Raw genomic sequence first — 20,382 nt, forward strand, 5'->3', positions numbered from 1 at the left:
AAGAGTGAGGTTAATGCCAGAATAGGAACATCTTATAGATGTGACTTTTCTGGGGAGGCTGAGAGCTGATGTTTTTAGCCTTGGGTAGGAGTGCAGTATCCATGGCCCCTTCCTAGGCTATTAATATCAGCCTGCATCTGTCTGCAAAGCCTTTGCTGGTTGTTAATGATAGGGGGACCCTATGTCACTTTTTAGGGTCCCCCATTTAAATAGCAAGTAAAGGCTAAGCATATGGTTGTGAGCTGATATTAATAGCCTGGGAAGCTTCATGGGTATTACCCACTTCCCAGGCTATAAACATTGTCCCCCAGCCGTCGGCTTTCCCTCTGCTGGTTACCAAAATTCTGCGGGAGCCCATGCCATTTTTTCCGAAAAATAATCTTTTATTAATTAAATACATGTACAGTAAGCGACACACACACTGTACTAATTGTATTTGTCAAAGACATCTGTATATCTACCTATTCTATTTGTATTTACTGTATCTAATCCATCTCTTCTATCCTGTTGGCTCCTGCTGTGATATTACACTACGTGGCTGCTGAATTGCCAGCTTTTCTTCTATTTACCTATCTACGTAATTTATATACATATAAATGTGTGTGTAACTGACATCTATATATCTATGCATTCTATGTGTATATATCTATTCTATCTATTCTATTCTATCCTGTCACTCTGTGATTTTACTGTACGCAGCACATGAATTGCTGGCTTTTCAAAGGACACCGGTGCGTAAAAATTAGACAGCACTCACATGGTCCAAGTGATGTTCGATTTTTTTCTTCCACCGATAGGCTTGCATTGGCAAGTCTCCGCTGAGTCTCGGTGACAATTGCAGCCTGCTGCGATTTTACTCGCACGCCGAATACGGCAGAGAAAATAAACGGTGATGTGAGCTGCCCCATAGATTTAACACTGGGCCGAGTGCTATTCGATGTTTTATCGCATAGCACGCGTCCGTATTCTACAATAGTGTGACTCTGGCCTAAGATGATGACTTTTGTCCAAGTTCCTCAAATCTGCATCCAATCGAACAGCATTGGGAGATGTTTTTCGAGACTTAAAGGATCTTCTGCTATCATCTTGGTCCCACTTAACACAAGACACCTTCAGAATTATAGAGGAGTCTATGTCTCAATGGGCCAAAGCTGTGTGCAAACTCCACAATGTTATGACCGATCAGTGTCTGCCAATAGAATTTACTAACATAAAGCAGTAATTTATATGTCTTAAAATAATTTATCCTCTCCTTAATATCATATTTTTTTAAAAAAGGTGAGCTGGGATCAACTAGCAAAATCAAAATAAGGACACCCCAATTTCCTAAATACTAACCCTGACCTGTGCTAATGCCCAATTCTGCCAACCTGTCGTCATCCCATATTATCAGCTTGGCTATGTAGTGTTTTATAGACCTCATAGCTAAATCAAAAGAAGGTCATATCAGGTGGTTTAATGCTAACCCCAACCTGCACTTCCACAGTTTAAAGTTCTATTCTGCCAATTCTCATTAGTTTTTCCATATGTTCAAGGACCGAAGTGAGAGCCCAGTTCTAAAATACCCTTCCTAAAGAAAAAATTTTGGAACTTGTGATCTGAGTTTGTGGTCATTTCTTACGCAATTATATCCCCATTTACTTTGGACCAGACAGGAGACCAAATGGATTCACGACTTGAATCATAGTTAGTAAAAAAGTTCCTTAAAGTGAATATGTCACCAGTTTTTTGCTGCTCCATCTGAGATCAGAATGATGTAGAGACAGAGACTCTGATTCCAGAGATGTATCACTTACTAGGCTGCTTGCTGCAGTTTCTATACAATCACAGTTTTATCTGCTGCAGTTCTACAAGTTCTCTGAATATTGAGCTCTGTATGACCCCGCCCACACCACTGATAGGTTGCTTTATGTGTACACTATGCATAGATAGGTAAAGATCTGCCATTCCGGGATGTGGGCGGGGTTATACAGAGCTCATAAATATGGAGGACTATATGACAGCAGGTTCACTAGTTTTCTAGTGATAAACTCCTGCTGTGATTTTATCAAAACTACAGCACGCAACCCAGTGAGTGACACATCGTTGAAATCAGTGTCTTTGTCTCTGCAATATACTGTTCTCAGATTAAGTGGAAAAACCTGCTGACAGATTCCCTTTAAATGAAGATGATGCAATTTGTACCAAATATTTATTTGTTTTTTTTTAGATACTTTGCCTTTAACACATTTTTTTTTCTTACTTTCCATGCAGTATTTAGAGCTGTGCTTATTTTCGCTTTTTGGTGCTTGTATAATGGAATAGTTCCTCATTTGATCTGGATACTGTTGATATAAAACGTTGCAACGGCTCAGCACAGTCTCCTTGTAAATCCATCGCTCTAGGATGTTTGAGGAATGTCGAGCGTTTGTTATAGAGAAGACACTTTGCTCGTAATCTTGTTTTGAATCCGACCCAAGACCACCCAAATGATTTGTCTTGGCGAATCAGCTTTGCTTTTAGCTATGTAATATGAATTGCCTTTGTTTGGCATATAACAGTGTCCAGGGTTCTCGTTAGTATGACATCGTTCACATCCCAGAGGACAAGTATAAACATAATTGCGCATCTTATCCAGGATGGAGAGACATCTTTAAGTGATTACACTCGGATTAGGGTGTGAGCAAGAATTTTTTGTAGTAAAAACAATAATTTATCAATATGTCGTTAAGTCCATTTGACACATTAACAAGACCATTTAATACGATTTGTCTAAAAGGCTTTTTAGGTGTTGAACCTTGGTGTAAATTATATCTAAATTATTATTTCATTATTATAAGTGCAGGTTCCTCCTCTGATATTTATGCTATTTTTCACTTTCAGCTTTACAAATCAGCTCTTCTCTAGAAGGGAAAAACATTTATGATATATTAGCAAATTCAGGCACTAATCTGTTGAGTTTTTTGGCAATTCTTGACCATCATTCAGTACTGAGAAGGTTCATGTTACCGAGAAGGAGCAAGAAACCTGAAATGAGGTCTACAGAAAAGTGTCTGGTGTGGCTAATGTGGGAATTCTTCTGGAGGAGAACTTATTTTCTGATATTTCTCATGGAGTTATTGTCCGTAAGTAAGGCACCTTCTAGTAATATCATTGTGCTTTCAGCACTGAGCCTCGGGGGCTTCAGACATGACTTGGCTGAATGGTGGAGCAGGGACCTAATGGCTCCCTGCACCACCATTGTATTCAACTATTTTTTAAAAAGAGTCTATCAGCACAGACTGACTGTTAAAACAAAGTATAGTTGCATGGTACTCCATGGCGTGGCCAAACATTTAAGTACACCTTCCCACCTATTTGTTTTTTTTCCTTCTCCACCCTTCTTTTGTTCTATAAAGCCAGAGCTGTTAACCAAGGAAGAGGGGTGTGGAGATAGTGGGAAAACAAATAGGTGGAAAGGTGCACCTAAACACCAAGAGAGCACCGGGCACCTGTACTTGGTTTTACTAGTTATTCTTTGCTACTTTAACTAGTAGGCTCTCTTCGGTGAAAGCCAGTACTCCTCTTGTTGTCTATTTAATCAGTTATTACATCAGTATACATGGCTAAAATCTAGAGTTGATGAAGAAGATTCTCCGGACCCTGGTCGAGCCAAGTTGGTAGTCCATGGCCGATGGAACCTCTTCTTACCTGCTGAGATAACAGATATCTCTTTTGATTAGTAGGCCTGGTAAATGTCTTGCATGTGCCATGCCGCAACAATGTCGTCAAGCTGGGTCTATTATTTAGAAGAACCATTGGGATCTAAGGATGTTGGTGGAGGTTTCCAAGGCTCTGGTCCGACGGCCACAGTGTGCCGATGTGGCCGCTGAACCAGGATTCTGCTGATCTTTTTGCTCAGCCCTACTAAAATCTGCAGAAAATATGGAATAACTTACTTAAAATATATTATGACATTGAGTATGGAGCGGTCGACAACATGTTGGCAAACACACCCCTAAAAGGTCAGTTTAGTTTTGTACTGCATTTTGGGAGATTTAGTTTATCCAGTATCGGGGTACTACATGGTACCTGTTGTAAAGACTATACTAGAAAGCAATTATTATACTACTAGAAATAGGCCCGATGCTATTGTATCGGGAGTGCGGCTCATATTTCGCCACAAGGAGGTCAGTGGCGATGCAGCCGGGAGATGAGCTGCATCAGCCGCTCATCTCCTGGCTGCTCGCATCAGAACTACGCCGACCGCCATATTGGAACACCCAAGTTATGGGTATTCCGATATGGCGGCCGGGATTCATATCCCCTGCCAAGCCGCGCGGAACCGCTCATTGGTTGAGTGCCCCTGGCTCTAAGCCAATGAGCGGTGTGGGAATCAAATCCCCCGCCAGCTGAGCCAATGAGCGGTACCACATGAGATTTGAATCCCCCATCAAGCCTCAGCCGGCGGGTGCATCAGCTAATGAGCAGTGCCGCGCGGCTTGGTGGGGATATGAATCCCGGCCTCCATATCGGAATACCCATAACTTGAGTGTTCCAATATGGTGGTCGGCATAGATCCGATGCTGGCGCCGCTCATCTCCCGGCGGCGTCGCCGCTGACCTCCCTGAGGTGGGAGATGAGCCGCGGCTACCGTTGGGAGATCAGCGGCGCTAGTGTCCGGCGATTGTGTCACTATCCCACAATCCACCCTGGCCGGAAGGCGGCCGCTGTGGATTGTGGGATAGCGACACAATCGCCGGAAGCTGTGACAGAGTCGATTGGCAATTATATATTAGATGTTACATACAGACTCTGAACAAAAGCCATATACTTAAAGGGGTTGCCCCATATCATGATTTATTGACAATCCACAGGATAAGTTAGAAGTGTGGCTGTGCTCATATGTGATCACCGCTCCCATACACAGTGAATGGAGTCAGCGCCCGTGTGCATTAATACTCTCATGGACCCATTAAAGTGAACGGAGCAGTGGTCTGGTCACACATTTCCAGTTTGTTAACAGTACTTTGACTTTTCCACTTTGATTCTTCCATGATAATAACAGGTCCCTCCATATGGAAAGTTAATTTGCAGTGAGATGAGAGTCAGGGGCACGAAGATTTAAGTGCAGACGTTAAGTTGATGTACGTATTATAAGGTGCGAGAAACGATTTTTATTATGTCTTTATTAGAACCAACGCAACCTCAAATCTTTTTTTTTTCTATGGAAAAACCAAGCTGAAGCAGTCTGCCAGGAATCGTAGGCTAAGCTTAGAACGGGCAGTAAATTTGACCTCAATCAGGCAGGCACACAAAATCAACAGAGACTAAAATAGGAATATGCGTGTGAATGCAGAGCTGAAGAATACACAGTGCTGTGACGTTTCCAATTTTCAGTGCTAAATTCTCGCTCCTGACTCCTTATGTGCTACTTCAATGTCGTCCTCGGACGTTGTAGAGCCAATGGGCATGCTGCAGATGTATTTAGCACCACTTACTACTCAGATTATCTATTAATTAATTCTCCTATTGTATGTCATGCACTGTTCTTCTTTTCCTTTCCATCTGGCTCAGACATATCTCAAGAAGATTGGCGTAAGATGACCAACTTTGAAAAATAAAACATGATTTTGCGACACTCTGTCGGGAGATGTTTATACTATATGTGTCTATATGAGGCCACCTAGTGGTGGTAATGTGAGGTGCAGCCTGTTGATGTACTATATATTGAAATTAGATTCATTAAAGGAAACCTATCATGTAATATAACTGGCAGATATGAGGTTAATCTGCAGGTTAACAGTGTTCTGACACTGTACAGCACCAGCACTGAGAGCCACACTGCCAGGAGGAAATTATCTTTATTCCTCCTGGTACCATTCAGCTGCCAGCTATAGGGTTGACACCGGTAGGGTTTCAGTCACCGAGTCTCGCTTCCGGCACTGACTGACAGCCTGCGTTGTGGTTTTGTTCTGATTAAAAAGTTCGATGACTTAGAAACGCGTTGATATTTAACCGCATCGCTACCAATCCTGTCTCCTGGCATCTTCCTTTGGATCTTCATCGGCAGCGCTGAGGACCCTCTTTTTCCTACTTGGGACTTTACTAGTTACCTATACTGTGGGGCTGCAGCAGCTGACATTTTCTTTTTATTTTTAATTGTTGGGTGCTATACAACCGAACCAGGTGACATTTCCATTCACAGTACATTTTTCTGGCCATCGGAAAAGACCTGGTTGCGCTATTTTTTTTCCGTTTTTTCTGCTGATTCCAGAGATGTGTCACTTACTGGGCTGCTTGTTGCAGTTTTGACAGAATCCCTGCTTTCCCTGCTGTAGTTGTAGCAGTGCTCAAATGCTGATCTCTGTATAACCCCGCCCACACCCCTGATTGCACATTGTTAGCCAGCCAATCACTGATAAGGGTGGAGTTACACAGATTAGCCTGACTGGCTTGCACATGAGAGCTAGTCATCTAGTGATAATGTCCTGTTAATAAAACACCGATTCTATTGAAACTACAGCACACAGCCTAATAAGTGATATATACCTGGAATCAGGGTATTTGCCGATATACACTGCTGTTCTCAAATTAAATAGCAAAAACCTGCTGACAGATTCCCTTTAATCCTCTTCTTCAATATTTTTAATGAATGTTTGTCATGAAAATAAAAAGGAAGTATCTAGAAGGAGGATTGGGATAGCATTTCCCTGAGTTGTAAGGGTAGACAATAAACCACTCTGCCATTCTCAGGGTATTTAGATACAGTGCTAAGGCAAGGGGTGGAATTTTTCGCCTTCCGAAGAAGGAGAGCCCAGTTACAACATGAAGGACAATAAAAGGTTTTCCGCTACTACTACTAATGAATAGACTGAGTATTTGTGTGCATGCAACATACAGAGACACACATAGTTCACTTCTCGGACCAGAACCCCACACTTGGTTTGGCACGTCTAGTATTTAAAGAAATGCTATGCAACACTACCAGAACGTCCAGGTCTGTAACTGTTGAACGGTGTTTTCTTTCATCCCGAGGTATACATAACCCTCTCACAAACCTGGAGATTTTTGTATTAATATTTTATAGAATATATTCAGTTGCCATTCCCATGGCATTGCCATTATATTTTCCTGGACTGTTGTCAGATATTTACCACAAAGAAGGTTGAGGTAGCCATCGGGGATAGTTAATAGTCCTTTTGGATTTTTGGATAGTGTATGTATTCCTATTACTATTTCCAAACTCTAGTTAAAATGAGGATCTATAAATTGTGCTGGCCATTGCTTTTAGCCCTCTCGATGCTTTAAACTTTAATAGATAGGTGTGAAAAATATTTCTTTTAGACTGGTGGCTGTAAATTAACCATAAAAAGTCCAATTGTCTGAAATTGACGCATTCCGGTAAAAGAAGGTGGGGGCGTCTGAAAACGGTTTGAATATGGACGCTGAGCGCATAGCGAGTTTTGTAATTGCACTGCCGTGTAGATTAAATGGGTAGAGTCGCAAATTGATTCGTAAAAGCAAGAAATTTTGCAGTTTAATTTTTACTAAAATTCCAGGATTTTTTTTTGTTTCCAAGTCAAACTGAAGATAGATACGGCACTCACCAGTTGGGTCTTTGAATTAGTAAACTCGCTTTATTTGATGCATATAGATATAGATGAGATGAAATGAGAAGCAGAAAGCCTACGAATGTTTCACGCAGTTTACGCTTTTTCAAAGCATTGCGATGCCTTGAAAAGGCGTTGATTGGGTGAAACAGGCATAGGTAGAGATGAGCGAACCTGAACTGTAAAGTGATGAACTCCAAATATGGACATCTCCTGAAAGTACGATTTACAGTTCAGGAGTTTGGGGAGGCAAAGAGAGAGAGGGAGAGAGGGAGGCAGAGAGAGAGGGAAGAACTGAAGGAGAGAGGGTGGCGTAGAGAGTGAGAGGGAGAGAGGGAAGGAGGGAGAGATGGAGGCAGAGAGAGAGAGTGAGAGAAGGACTGAGGGAGCGAGAGAGGGAGACAAGGAGAGTGGAAGGGAGGGAAAGAGGGAGAGAAGGAGGCAGAGAGAAAGAGGGGGAGGTAGAGAAGGAGAGAGAGATGGAGGCGGAGAGAGTGGGAGGGAAGGACTGAGGGAGAGAGGGTGGCGTAGAGAGAGAGAGAGGGAGAGAGGGAAGGAGGGAGAGATGGAGGCAGAGAGAGAGTGAGAGAAGGACTGAGGGAGCGAGAGAGGGAGACAAAGAGAGAGGAAGGGAGGGAAGGAGGGAGAGAAGGAGGCGGAGAGAAAGAGGGGGAGGTAGAGAAGGAGAGAGAGAGATGGAGGCGGAGAGAGTGGGAGGGAAGGACTGAGGGAGCGAGAGAGGGAGGGAAGGAGGGAGAGAGGGAGGCAGAGAGAAAGAGGGGGAGGTAGAGAAGGAGAGAGAGATGGAGGAGGAGAGAGTGGGAGGGAAGGACTGAGGGAGCGAGAGAGGGAGGGAGGGAAGGAGGGAGAGAGGGAGGTGGAGAGAGAGGGAAGAACTGAAGGAGAGAGGGAGACAGAGAGAGTGAGAGAGAAAGAGGTAGGGAGGGAGGGGGGGAGGGAGGGAGAGAGGGAACAGAGACCTTGGCTCTTAGTCAAAATCAAGTCAGGTGCATCTAATTAAGACCTGCAGTGCCAGGATTTAACCCTTGCTTACCTGGCTTTGCTACACTTCTTTGTTACAAATGTGCCCAATGTTTTATAGTATTTTTAAAATTGATTCTTTGAAGAATCCCACTGCATACTGAATTGATAAGGTCAGCAGTAGAGGTACAGAACATCCGGTGAGTAGCTATGGTGGTCCATCACATGGTATGATACCAGAGAATGCTGCTGTAGAAACTTGATGGCTATTGAATTTATACTTTCATAGAAGCAAGAACCCAAGTCACTTACTTTTTGAAGATATTTCCTTTAAATGTTCAATTCTCAAATTAAAATGTAATAGAATTTAACTTAGTAGTCCTTCGAATTGACCATTGAATGCAGCATTCGGATCAGTATGAGAAGTTACAAGTCAACAGAAATTACCCTTTAATTCAGGGAACCATACAAGTTACGTAGTGAGGCATTTGTAAGGTGTGGACCACCCTGTTTGTAAAAGTTATTTTTCCCGAAAATGTGAGTAAATTGATGGTTTGGTGAGAAAAATTAAACATAAGACGTTGGGCGGCAAAAATTTAAATGGAAGGTAACTGATAACTAGCCCAAAAGCCAATACAGTCTAAATCCGGCCATGATAGACTTTCTGGTAAAGAGCGAGACGTGCACTGTTAAGTTTTATATACATTTCTCCACTAATAACCTTTAATTGGTTCCTTGTAAATTTAGTGCAAGAACAATGGACCATACAAATGTACTATTCACAGGTCGGTATGTGCAATAATTCATTAAAGAGAAAACTTTCCCCATTCATAAGTGTTTATTTCCTCTTCATCTCCAAACTAATGTTCGGTCAAATTTATGGTTCTGACTTATTAGGAAGAAACTCAAATTTCCAGTAGAAAATTAATAAGTAACTTATGATGGAAAGTTGGGAAAAAATATATGTTATCAATTTTAAATTGAATTGAATTAAAAGAAAAAAGAATTAGAATAATGAATCCAATAACTAGATGAGTATGAGAAGCCTAAGGACATGGAGAAGAGGTGATCAAATTTTTCAAAATTCGGTTACGATTACAATCGGTGGCGAATATTGTATTTGCAATATTCGACGAACGTCATGGGGAGTAGAAATGACCGAATATGTTCGGAATCGACCGTCAAACATAAATGTGGCATGAATAGGGTACCAATATGGCAAATTCAGATTCGGCGACCGATTCCTAACCTATTCGCTGAACTCTAGAGGACAGGACATTGAGGAGTAGGTACAATGGTATAGCACTGGAATGGTTTTACACACATTCATGTTATATCCACAGGACATCTATCAATTGGGCGAACGAGTGCTTCTCGTATCCCTTGTTCCACCAGATGAGGTGACTATTAGGTGCTGCATCTCGGGAAAGAATGAATAGAATAAAGTTACCTGGAGTTAAAGGAATTGTCTTCCTTAATTTTCTGCGACCATAGTCGCATATAGCCTGAGCCTAAATGATGCGGAGGTTGAGTATTGATGTTGCCACTCAACTCAACGTCTATGGAATCAATGAAGACAGCTTTTCACAGGTCCATTCTATCTCCAACTGCGAGGGAGGAATGGGGGACAGGGAGTTTTGGCGACTGCAGGGATACTAACACTTGAATTGGTATTAAATATTCTTTTTGGGAATACTTCTGTAAAGGGGCTGACCAGTGTAAATGTATCTATGTCTAATGGTTGCAAACCAATAAAATAACATCACAGCTATTACACACCTTCCGGAGATCCAGCGCTGAATCTCCACTGCAGCTATGGTCTTTGTTGATAGGATGCAGTGGTGACATTAAGTTTGTGCTGCCGCTAATCACTGGTCTCAGCGGCTCGGGCTGTCTACATTAGCATCAGCGCTGAGTTCTATGATTGTAGACATGGCGTCAATGCTGCAGCCTCTCAACAAAGTTTTAGGCAACAGCGTAGATGAAGCGCTGAACCTTCGGAGTCTGTGTAGCTGCTGTGATTATTTTACAGGTCTACAACTCAATGACCACTATGGCCACAAAATTTTTTAAGCTGGGCAACACTTGAAAGGAGTATTCCCAAGTAGAATATTTAGCACCAATTCACCTATAGGATCCCCACATTCATCTGACTTCCCCCTCTTTGTTTCCAAATTGAACCTGTGAAAAGCTATACTCCACAGATGCTGAATGGAGTGGCATCATGCATGCTCAACATCTGAATTATCATTTGGCCCTCCTACTGAATGACTGCCAGTAGAGATGAGAGAATTGATTTGTAGGACTATGGTCCATTGGTGAGGTCAATAATCTGTGAACGCTGGACCGAAGGCCTATAAATCCCTTTACATCCCGGCATTCCCAGCTCTTGTGTGTCACACCACAATTAACGACGTCACGTCAGCCTGGCTAATAAAAAGAGCAGCTAGGAACGCCGGAACATAAACAGAGATGCAGGCTTCCCTTCTAGTGGTGACAGAGTCCTGACTTGTCCAATAGACTGAGGTCCTGCAAAACGATTCTCCCTTCTCTAATTGCCATCCTTCCATGTATGACTAATAATACAGAGATAGCTGTCAATCACATAGTAGGACCGCCCACTGGACTCTTAAATAGGCAGAGGAAAAAAAGACAGGTTCTACTGAACCTTTTAGCTCAAAATATGTATCAGTCTGCTCAGCTCGTCCTCCTCTGTCCCCTGCTGCCCATAGGTCACACTGCATTTGTGACAGGTTCCCTTTAAACGTCAGATATCAGGGTTAAATTTTTTTGAGACCATCCATGAAGTTTCTGGAGATTTTGCTTTAGAAGTGCCCCTCTCCAGGCACAGAGTCTAGAAATGTTTCTAATTATTTCTGGCATGTCTTTGTTGGCGTTTCATTTTTTATTTGATTGTATGAGTAATATATATACTGACAGTTGCGATGGCTTTGTACGGCCTTTGATGAGTGCACATCTGCTACTTGTCGTGCTATCGGGCGCTTAGTTGCAGCACTTTATAGCCGAGTGTACTCAATGTGCATACAATACTACTTACGGCCTCTTTGTTCTTCTGCCGCCGCGCACATCATATGGATTGTATGCAGCATCCCATTATTTTCTGAATTTATGTAGAAGCTTTATGTGATAAACTGATTAGATTCAGGCTGTTGGTGTTTACTAGGGGACGGTTTTTTGAATGATCACTTTGTCCATGTTCAGAATGGGATTGGCAAAAAGAGCAATATTGATTTCGGAATTTTATATTTTACAGATACTGTAGCTGTTTTTACAACCAATTTCTAGGGACTATCCGATTTTCAATATCACAGATGCACTAATAGGGGTATATTACTATTATTATTTATTAGTATTATTATTATTAATTTTTAATAGCAATAGATTTATAGTAGCGCAGATTCACTAATAGGGGTATATTATTATGATTATTATTATTTTTATTCATAATATTTATAGCAATAGATTTTCAATAGCGCAAATGCACTAATAGAGGTATTTTACATTTTTATTATTATCATTATTATGATGATTATTAATAATAATTTTCAATAGCCATAGATTTTTAATAGCACAGATGCACTAATAATAATAAATTATTATTAAAAATAACCATTAATTTAAATGCAAAGGTTCCCTTTAAATACTTGACCCTAAAGCTCCCAATCTGAAGCATCTGTATTAAACCAACTTGGTCATCTCAGCAGATGCATGGTAGAAGTTTGGGGGTGTATAGTGGGTACTCCCCATTCTAAGGCTATGTTCACATGTCCTGTAATCATCCATTAAAACAAATCCAGCGGCAATCTGTTCACAAAAATCAGTTATGCACACACAACTATATTTGGCTGAAAAAAAAATATGATTTCAACTGGACCCGTTGTTTTTAATATCGAAATCTATGGAACACGGATCCGTTAATTAGCCGTCTGTTTTCTTCCGTTTGAAACTGATCCAGTAAACCAAAAGTAGATCCTTTTCAAATGAAACAAAATCGGATGGCTGCTTACCGGATCCGTTTATCCGTAGACTTTAATGTTAGTTTCTGTGCCAGGACTGCTCAGCATATCCCTCCGAACTTTCCTAGCGCTACCACGCCGCGTTCCAGAGAACTCTCCATTGAATTAGAGCCCTTCTTCTTTGGTACAACGACACTTGTGAGGTTTCGTTCCTGAGACCGGGCACTTTGCACAGGAACTCCCTATTCAGTCCAGCCCGAGACGTAGACTTACAGTAATAAAGTACATGGAGACCAATGTGGCAACACCATTTAGGGGCAATTAATATTCCGTCCCCCTGTCTGACCTTGTCGAACAGAAATGTGCGCACGTCTTGTGTACGTTCCCCTGACGTTGTAGCCGGTGCGGAATACGAAGACTGAACATTCTTCTTCACACCTCGCCACCAAGAGTTGGATAAGATTTCTCAGAGAGCCTCACAAAACAGTCATAGCACCAGATAACAGAACTATCTGGGAGCAAATAGCTCTGACAACTGGGCCTGATGGTCTGCACAAGGCCTGTCACCAACTATCCCTGATATCTGACCAGGGAATGTGCCACCAAGGTGTATGGAACAGAAGACAGAAGATAGTAGTGCTACATGCTCTCACATCACACATTGAGCCTCCGTTGGATCCACTCCATAAATCTTTTTTTCCTCTTTTGGATGAATGGATCTCTAAAAATACCCTCCATTCTACATGTTTGGGGTTTTTTTTGCTACATGTTCTTCAAAACCCCATCCACATGTATTGTACTATAAGTATCTGCGGATTGGTGGCACCGAAAACACATAGCAAGTATGAGTGCGTTGGCATTAGCCGAATTTGCGGAGCTTATCGACTTCCGATGGGTAAGTATTTCCCAAATGGCGGACGTTATAATGCTCGTTTACACAGGCAGACCAAGATTCAGTTATGCACTGAATGGTCAGGAATACATTGTTGGGTGCACATAAGCTGCCATTGTTCACGGCAGCACGGGTCCCGCTTACATAGAACGATCATAGAAAAAGATCATTTCACCCGAAGAACAACCGGAGGCCTGCTTAAACCGCACAAATATCATGCAAGAGTGTGCAGCGTACCTTAAGGCTAGTGTTATACCATACCTGTCAACTGTTAAAGGGTGGAATTTTTGGCTGCACCCCTTTTCTATACAGATCTTTGCCTCTCCATGCTTCGTTCCTGCCTCTCTACACCCTATGTCTGCCTCACTGAGTGAAAAACCTACGACAATCGATGGTTTCCAGAAGGTTTTGGAACCGTTCAGAAGATTTGCTGACTCTTCCGGAAGTCCAAGAAGCATCGCGTTATTTAGACTCTTTCAATTATTCCGGAAGAGATGGCAAGTACAACGTGTCTGTACAATGCAACGGTAGAAAAATGTAGATGCTGCAAAATCTGCTGTGAATCCGCAACAAAATCAATATGGATCTTGCAGTGGAATTGCCATGGACTTCTATGGTTATGTGTATGAGGTCATGGGCCTCCCTACAATCTTTTTTAGCATTAAAGAGGTATTCCAATCTCCAAGATCCTATCCCAATATGTAGTAGGTGTAATAATAATAGAAAATATGTCCAATTAGAAATGTAGTATAGTTCTTCTGATTCGCTATGTCTCTTACCCCATGTGCAGGGCTTTGTAGTAGGTTATATATCCATGGTTACAACCAATAACAGCTAGCTAACTGGCTGTCACTATATGAGTGGTTGTAACCATGGATACCTAAACTATTACAATGCCCTGCCCTGTAAGAGACATAGCAAATCAGAAGAACTATACTACATCTCTAATTAGAGGTATTTGCTAATATTATGATTATTAGAGCTACTACATAATGGGATAGGATCCTGGAAATGGGAATACCCTTTAATACTCTACATTTGGCTGATCAAAGTGTTGTCAATCACTTCTGACCATAAGTCAAATGGTTGATGCTGTTACACAAATTAAAAGCCACTAATGAAGTAATTCAGTATTTATGTTAATTTCCATCTATCTACGGCCATCTTTAGACTTTGTCGCCTATCCATTTTACAGCAGAAGTTTTTATTCCTTTCTACAAGCCACGTATTATTTAATAAATGCAGCGGGACGTGTCTTTGTCCTTGAAGGCCAGATATAAAGAATAATAATAATAATTTATTTGTATTATTTGTATTATTCCATCCTTGTAATTCACAGTTAGGTTCTGTATGGAAGGTTATTAGCTCAAGGGTAGTAACAAGTTGATTGTTCTAGTAAAAAGTGTCTCTTTGTAGGTAAAAACACACAAACCTTGAGCATAATAGAAAAGAATCACTGCATAAACATGATATATAATAGTATAGAACGATTGTTCTCATGTTTTTTTATTCAGCAAGGACCTGCAATGTAAATAGCCACGAACTTTCAGGATAAGAAGCTGCTTAATTTATGGCCCGAAACCCATTATTTCTTTTCATGAATCTACATGAATGCTTTTCTTAAAGAGGCCCTAAGCTTGTCTTCCGCTGTCTATGTTACCTACACTTTCTAACAAATGTTAACATTATTTAATTTTTTCTTATTCTTTATTTACCTCCAAATTATTCTGCAGCGTTGCACAGAGATTAGTCCCTATTCCCAAAGAGACTCACCAAATTTGGGAGCAGCATGATGTAGACATTCTGATTCCAGCGATGTGCCACTTACTGGGCTGCTTGCCGTAGTTTTGATAAAATCACTGTTTTATCAATAGCAGATTATCACTAGAGGACTAGTAAACTACGGACAGGCAGTTCTCCATATTCATGAGCTCTGTATAACTCCGACCCCACCACTGATTGACTGCTTTCTGCCTATGCACAGTGTACACAGAAAGTGGCCAATCAGTGGTGTGGGTGGGGTTATACAGAGCTCAGCATTCAGAGAACTGGTAGATCTGCAACAGATAAAATATAGATTTTATCAAAATTACAACAAGCAGCCCAGCAAGTGACACATCACTGGAATCAGGGTCTTTACCAGACATCAAGCTGCACTCAGATGCAGTATCTAAAAAGCTGGTGATAGATTCCCTTTAATAATCCCATACACAGCCAACAGTCTCTACTATGATGTCAGAATTTTCCTGTTGAATTTCCAATGGCCGATGCTTTTATTGCCCAGATTATGATAGAGAACGCAGGAACGCTTGGCTATTCCTGTGTATGGAGGAGTCGTGTAACAGCTGTCAGTGGAATGATCATTTGGCCGACAGCAATCTCATGTGCATGGGGCCTTAAAACCCAGGATCGCAGTGCTGTAAAAATCATCACTAACAACTGGGCCGGAATATTGATAGCTGTCACGGTTTCATGATGCCTAGGGATGCTGTGAATGACAGTTCAGCTGTCCAATAGGATCTGGAGTGTGCTGGACTGTTAGTATTGTGAGTGTCAGTCCAGTCATCCGATCTGATGCTGGGGTGTGCTGGCCTGTCAGCATTTTGATTGACAGCCCTGTTGCTTAATCTGGCCTAGCCTGAGCACGTTCCTCCAGGTTCCTCCTATCCTTGATTATTTGCTAGATATTTAGCAGGCTAACTTTGAGCAGAGCATTGTCAGCTGTAGCTTTGCTCTGTTATGTATGTGTTTTTCTCTGTGTCTGGTTCCCTGATCTTGTTGCTAGACCTAGGATTTGTTGTGACTATTCCATTTGCTCTTGATGCGCTCTGACCTCGGACTTGGCATTTGACTATCCATTTGTCTTATCCCCTTATCTTTATGTCCTCTCCTGGCATTTAGACCCTGGATTGTTACTTGATCACGCTTTTTGTCTTGCCCCTCTGTACTACAAGCCCTCTTGTTATTTGACCTCGGACCTCCTGAGTACCTTGTCTCATTTCTTGTCCGTGAGTAGTAACTCAGCATCACAATAGTTTGCAATAAGAGGTTATGCCTGCTTCCCAACTTACCCATGCCATACTTTGTAGATATCTGTTGGTTGAAAGCTCATTAGTTCTTGCTGTGCTTTTTATCCCCTGAATAAAATGATTGGACATGTATAAATTTATCAACCTGACCAATAGATGGTTGGTGGGTTCCACAAAAAATAGCTAATTCTGCTGTCAATATTATGTTTGGCCAACTTTAACCAGAGGAGCTGGATAAATGATAACTTAGTGAAAAACTGGGACCCTCTCCAATCCCGAGTTTGTAGTTGCACCATCTGAATGGAGCTTTGGCTGCTCATGTGTTCCACAACTCACATTTATTGTACGACTGCTGAGATAGTAATGCTCAGTTATCTCCGGCAGTTCCATAGACAATGAATGAAGTGTTGTAGAACCCAGTTCTTAAGTTTGGAAAATTCCTTCAAAGCACCCAAAACTTTAGCTACTGTATTCTGGCCTTGTAAACATGAAATTAAATGGTGATTAGCAAGTACTGTACTGTCACTTGATAACTATCTTTGGATTGACATGTTAATGAAGTTAGGCATTTGGCATAATTTTGTTATTTTAGTCGACGTATTCTGTGTTTTTAATTTTTGTTAATTCTTTCCAGCAAAAAAATAACATTTTTTTCTCCTTGTTTGCAGCACAGCAACTTTGCCTTCTAATACAAGAAATATCAATGAAGAGGAAACATCTGATTCTCTCATGTGGCTTTCCGACCAAGATGACCAGTATGTGGATGTGGAGCTAATGAACGTTCAGAGCAGCACATCGTCCACGCATGGCCTGGTTCTGTCTATCATCCTGCCTCTTCTGTTAACTGTATACATGACCTCAGGGATGAGAACTGCATCCTGACAGTATACGGATCTGCTCACAACAACTCTCACCGGAATATCCTGCTTTGGAGATTGCCTGGATGAACTTTCTTTGAGAAGAAGAAATGAATGAAAAATAAAAATCAATGCAATTTAGTAAAAAATAAGAGTATTCTTGGAGAGGGAGCAAAAATAAGTGTTCTGTCCATGTACTTTGCTTACCTATACCACATTTGTGCCTATAAACAGTGGTGGCTTATATTTTGGGGGCAAGAGCCATGATCATGACAAGGTATCTTCGGAATGTACAAGAACATTAGTGGTGATTGCATCTTCCTGGGTAATAACTTGAAGTTCCTAGGCACCAATGACATGTATCAAGCTCTTCCAACTTCTACTCAAAATCTTGACGTGCCATTTGGACTAGAGATGAGCAAATTTATTTCTCATGAGTCCAAATTTTTTTGCAATTCACTTTGTGCAAATTCAGTAGAAAAACCCATCCATCCATCTTCTATTTTGCTGAATTTTAGAGTGCCAGGAAAGAGGTTAAAATTAAAATGAATGCTCACCTGTCCCACCACCATTGTAGACCACTGTCTGGTCCTCCTGATCATCCTTTTTTCTCTTCCTTTCTCTGGCACGTGAAGTCCTGTACGGGCATTTTCCCTCTGCATTGGGGCTTCTGTGGCCAAGTAGGCCTCTAATAAAGTGTTCCATGATGTCAGATGCCTTTTATTCCAGAAGCCCCAGAACAAAGTGAAGATGCCCAAAGGGAATGACGCTATGGAAGTAAAAGTAAAGAAGAGACCAAATGGAATGAAGGAGTGGACGATGGACTATGGCAGAGGTACAGGAGTGAATTATTTGTTTTTCTTGTACACCTTACGCTTATTCTAATCTGGGGTCAGGAGAGTGACCCCAGGACATAAAAAGGAACATTCAATTTGCATCAACTTCCATACCAATTGTATTTCCATGCCAAATTCAAGCGATCAGCTGAATTAAAATTTCGGCAGTTTCGCTCATCTTTAGTTTGTGCTCCTAGACCTAGATGCGGCTGCTACCCTCTACTAACTATAAGTACGCTTCTTTTTCATATGTTGCTTATTAGAAAATGAATTATGTGTTGTCACTAGTGATGGACGAACCCATGAATGTTCAGGTCTGGCGAGTACTGCCAAACAGTTAAAAAAAAAAGTTTGATTCGGCTACCACAACAGTACCTGAACCTGAACACGGACCTAGTTCACACGAATGAAGGGCCCAGCCATTGTTTGCCACAATGTCATCTGCATGACAGTGCGGCAAACACTGCCTCTTATCGGCGGTAAGATAACCGCTGGTCAGAGAGCTGCAGTTCCCACACTGTCAGATGACAGCATGAGCCCGCAGCTGTGACCGGAGGTAAAAACTTTACCTCTGGTCACAGGCGTCGGCCAATGGGACTACTACTCCCATCATTCTACATCTGCTGTTGCTGCTAACAGCGAGAGCAGGCATCAGCTGATGGGAGTATTCATCAACTGGCGCCTGCGCTATAAATAAATATATTTTAAAAATGACATGGGTTCCACTGTATTTTTGATAACCAGCCAGGCAAAACTGACAGCTGCAACTCTCATCTGTTTACTTTAGCATGGCTGGTTATCAAGAATAGAGGAGTACCCACGCTGTTTTTTTTATTATTTAAGTAAGTAATTAAAAAATCGGTGTTGGGTCCCCCCCATTTTTGACAACCAGCCAAGCTAAAGTAGACAGATGGGAACTGGTATTCTTGGGCTGGTAAGGGTCCATGGATATTGGACCCCCAACCTAAAATTATCAGACCGCAGCCTCCTCAGAAAAGGCACATCTACTGATCTTAAAACCGGTCAGAGCAGGTCACAAACTGAGAAGCACCCTGTGTTCAGGGTGCCAAACCCAAACAGTAACAAACACGGACTGCCTAAAGAAGTTCAGTGGCTTTTCTTATGTCCTTGGTCTATAATGGGATACATTGTTTGGGTTCCTTTGAGGCTCCCATAGGTTATATTCTTTCCATCAAATCCACAGTGAGTGCTAAAGGTGGCTCCAAATGGTATAAACAGAGTCCTACTCAGTGCTATTCCACCCACTGATCATTCAATGCAAGCTCTGACAAAAAAGGAGTTAAAGTATAGCGCATGTAAATGTAAAAATCATTATTGATTGCAGTTAAAGATGGGAGAATCAATTTGTGGGACTCTGGTCCATCAGCCAAATCAGTAGTCTCTGGCTGTTGGGTTGGAGGCTCGTGAGTATCTTACCTTCAGGAATCCTTGGCCTGGTGTTTGATTAGCCATGGTGTGTCGACATCGTTTCCGAACTATGACGCAATGATGACATCACGAAAGCTCAACTAATCCAAAGCCACACAGTTAATCCTTGATGGCATGAGATTTGTGAGCCTCCCGTCCAGCGGCCAGACTTGACCAATAGTCCTGAGTCCTATGAATCGATTTGCACATCTCTGTTGGCAGTAAATCCACCCTTACGATTATTGCATCATGTGAAATAAAGTAGACGAGCATCGATTAACTTCCTATTGATTGGCACTCGTTTTAATGGAAAACCATCTGTTTGTGTAAAAGGTCATTTAGTGTCAAATGTTAAGACTACAATTTTAGAAAAGATTTTGAAAAACTAAAGGGATTAGATGGGAATAATAAAACCTTGCCAGGGGGACTGGATCTTTAGAAAATAACAAACTCTGTAAAACTCATCTACCGGCAGCCACCTGGATCCAGTGATGGCCGCTCCGTGGTCTTCGCAAAGACAGGAAGCCGAGACATCGTTGTTCAACCAGCTACCGGACTGCCGTGGCCTGTGATTGGCTGCAGCAGTGAAGTGATTTCAAGCTCAAATAATAGTTGAATGGTGACATTTCTGACTGTTGACCCTGCGCAGAGCACAAAGTGCCCTGCGCTGGATCTATGTGGATGTCGGTATGAGTTTATGATTTCTTACATCAGTCCTATAGGCGATGTTTTAATTCCTTTCTTTAAGGACAGATGTATACTCTATATATTGAAAACCATCTAAAAGACAGAGAGTTTATTTGATCCCATT

General features: G+C 41.7%; 1 protein-coding gene across 1 annotated transcript in view; it reads left to right on the forward strand.

The window, feature by feature from the left end:
* TRABD2B (TraB domain containing 2B) overlaps positions 1 to 20,382 on the forward strand; it is a 339,205-nt gene extending 318,823 nt beyond the window's left edge. The window contains exon 7 of the mRNA XM_073544369.1: positions 17,119 to 20,382. Within this exon, the coding sequence (XP_073400470.1) occupies positions 17,119 to 17,332 (214 nt within the window). The 3' untranslated portion in view covers positions 17,333 to 20,382. The remainder of the gene's footprint in view (positions 1 to 17,118) is intronic.

This window comes from Dendrobates tinctorius, unplaced genomic scaffold (genome assembly GCF_039654945.1).
Source record: "Dendrobates tinctorius isolate UK_male_01 unplaced genomic scaffold, ASM3965494v1 ptg000138l, whole genome shotgun sequence".
Lineage (NCBI taxonomy): Eukaryota > Metazoa > Chordata > Amphibia > Anura > Dendrobatidae > Dendrobates > Dendrobates tinctorius.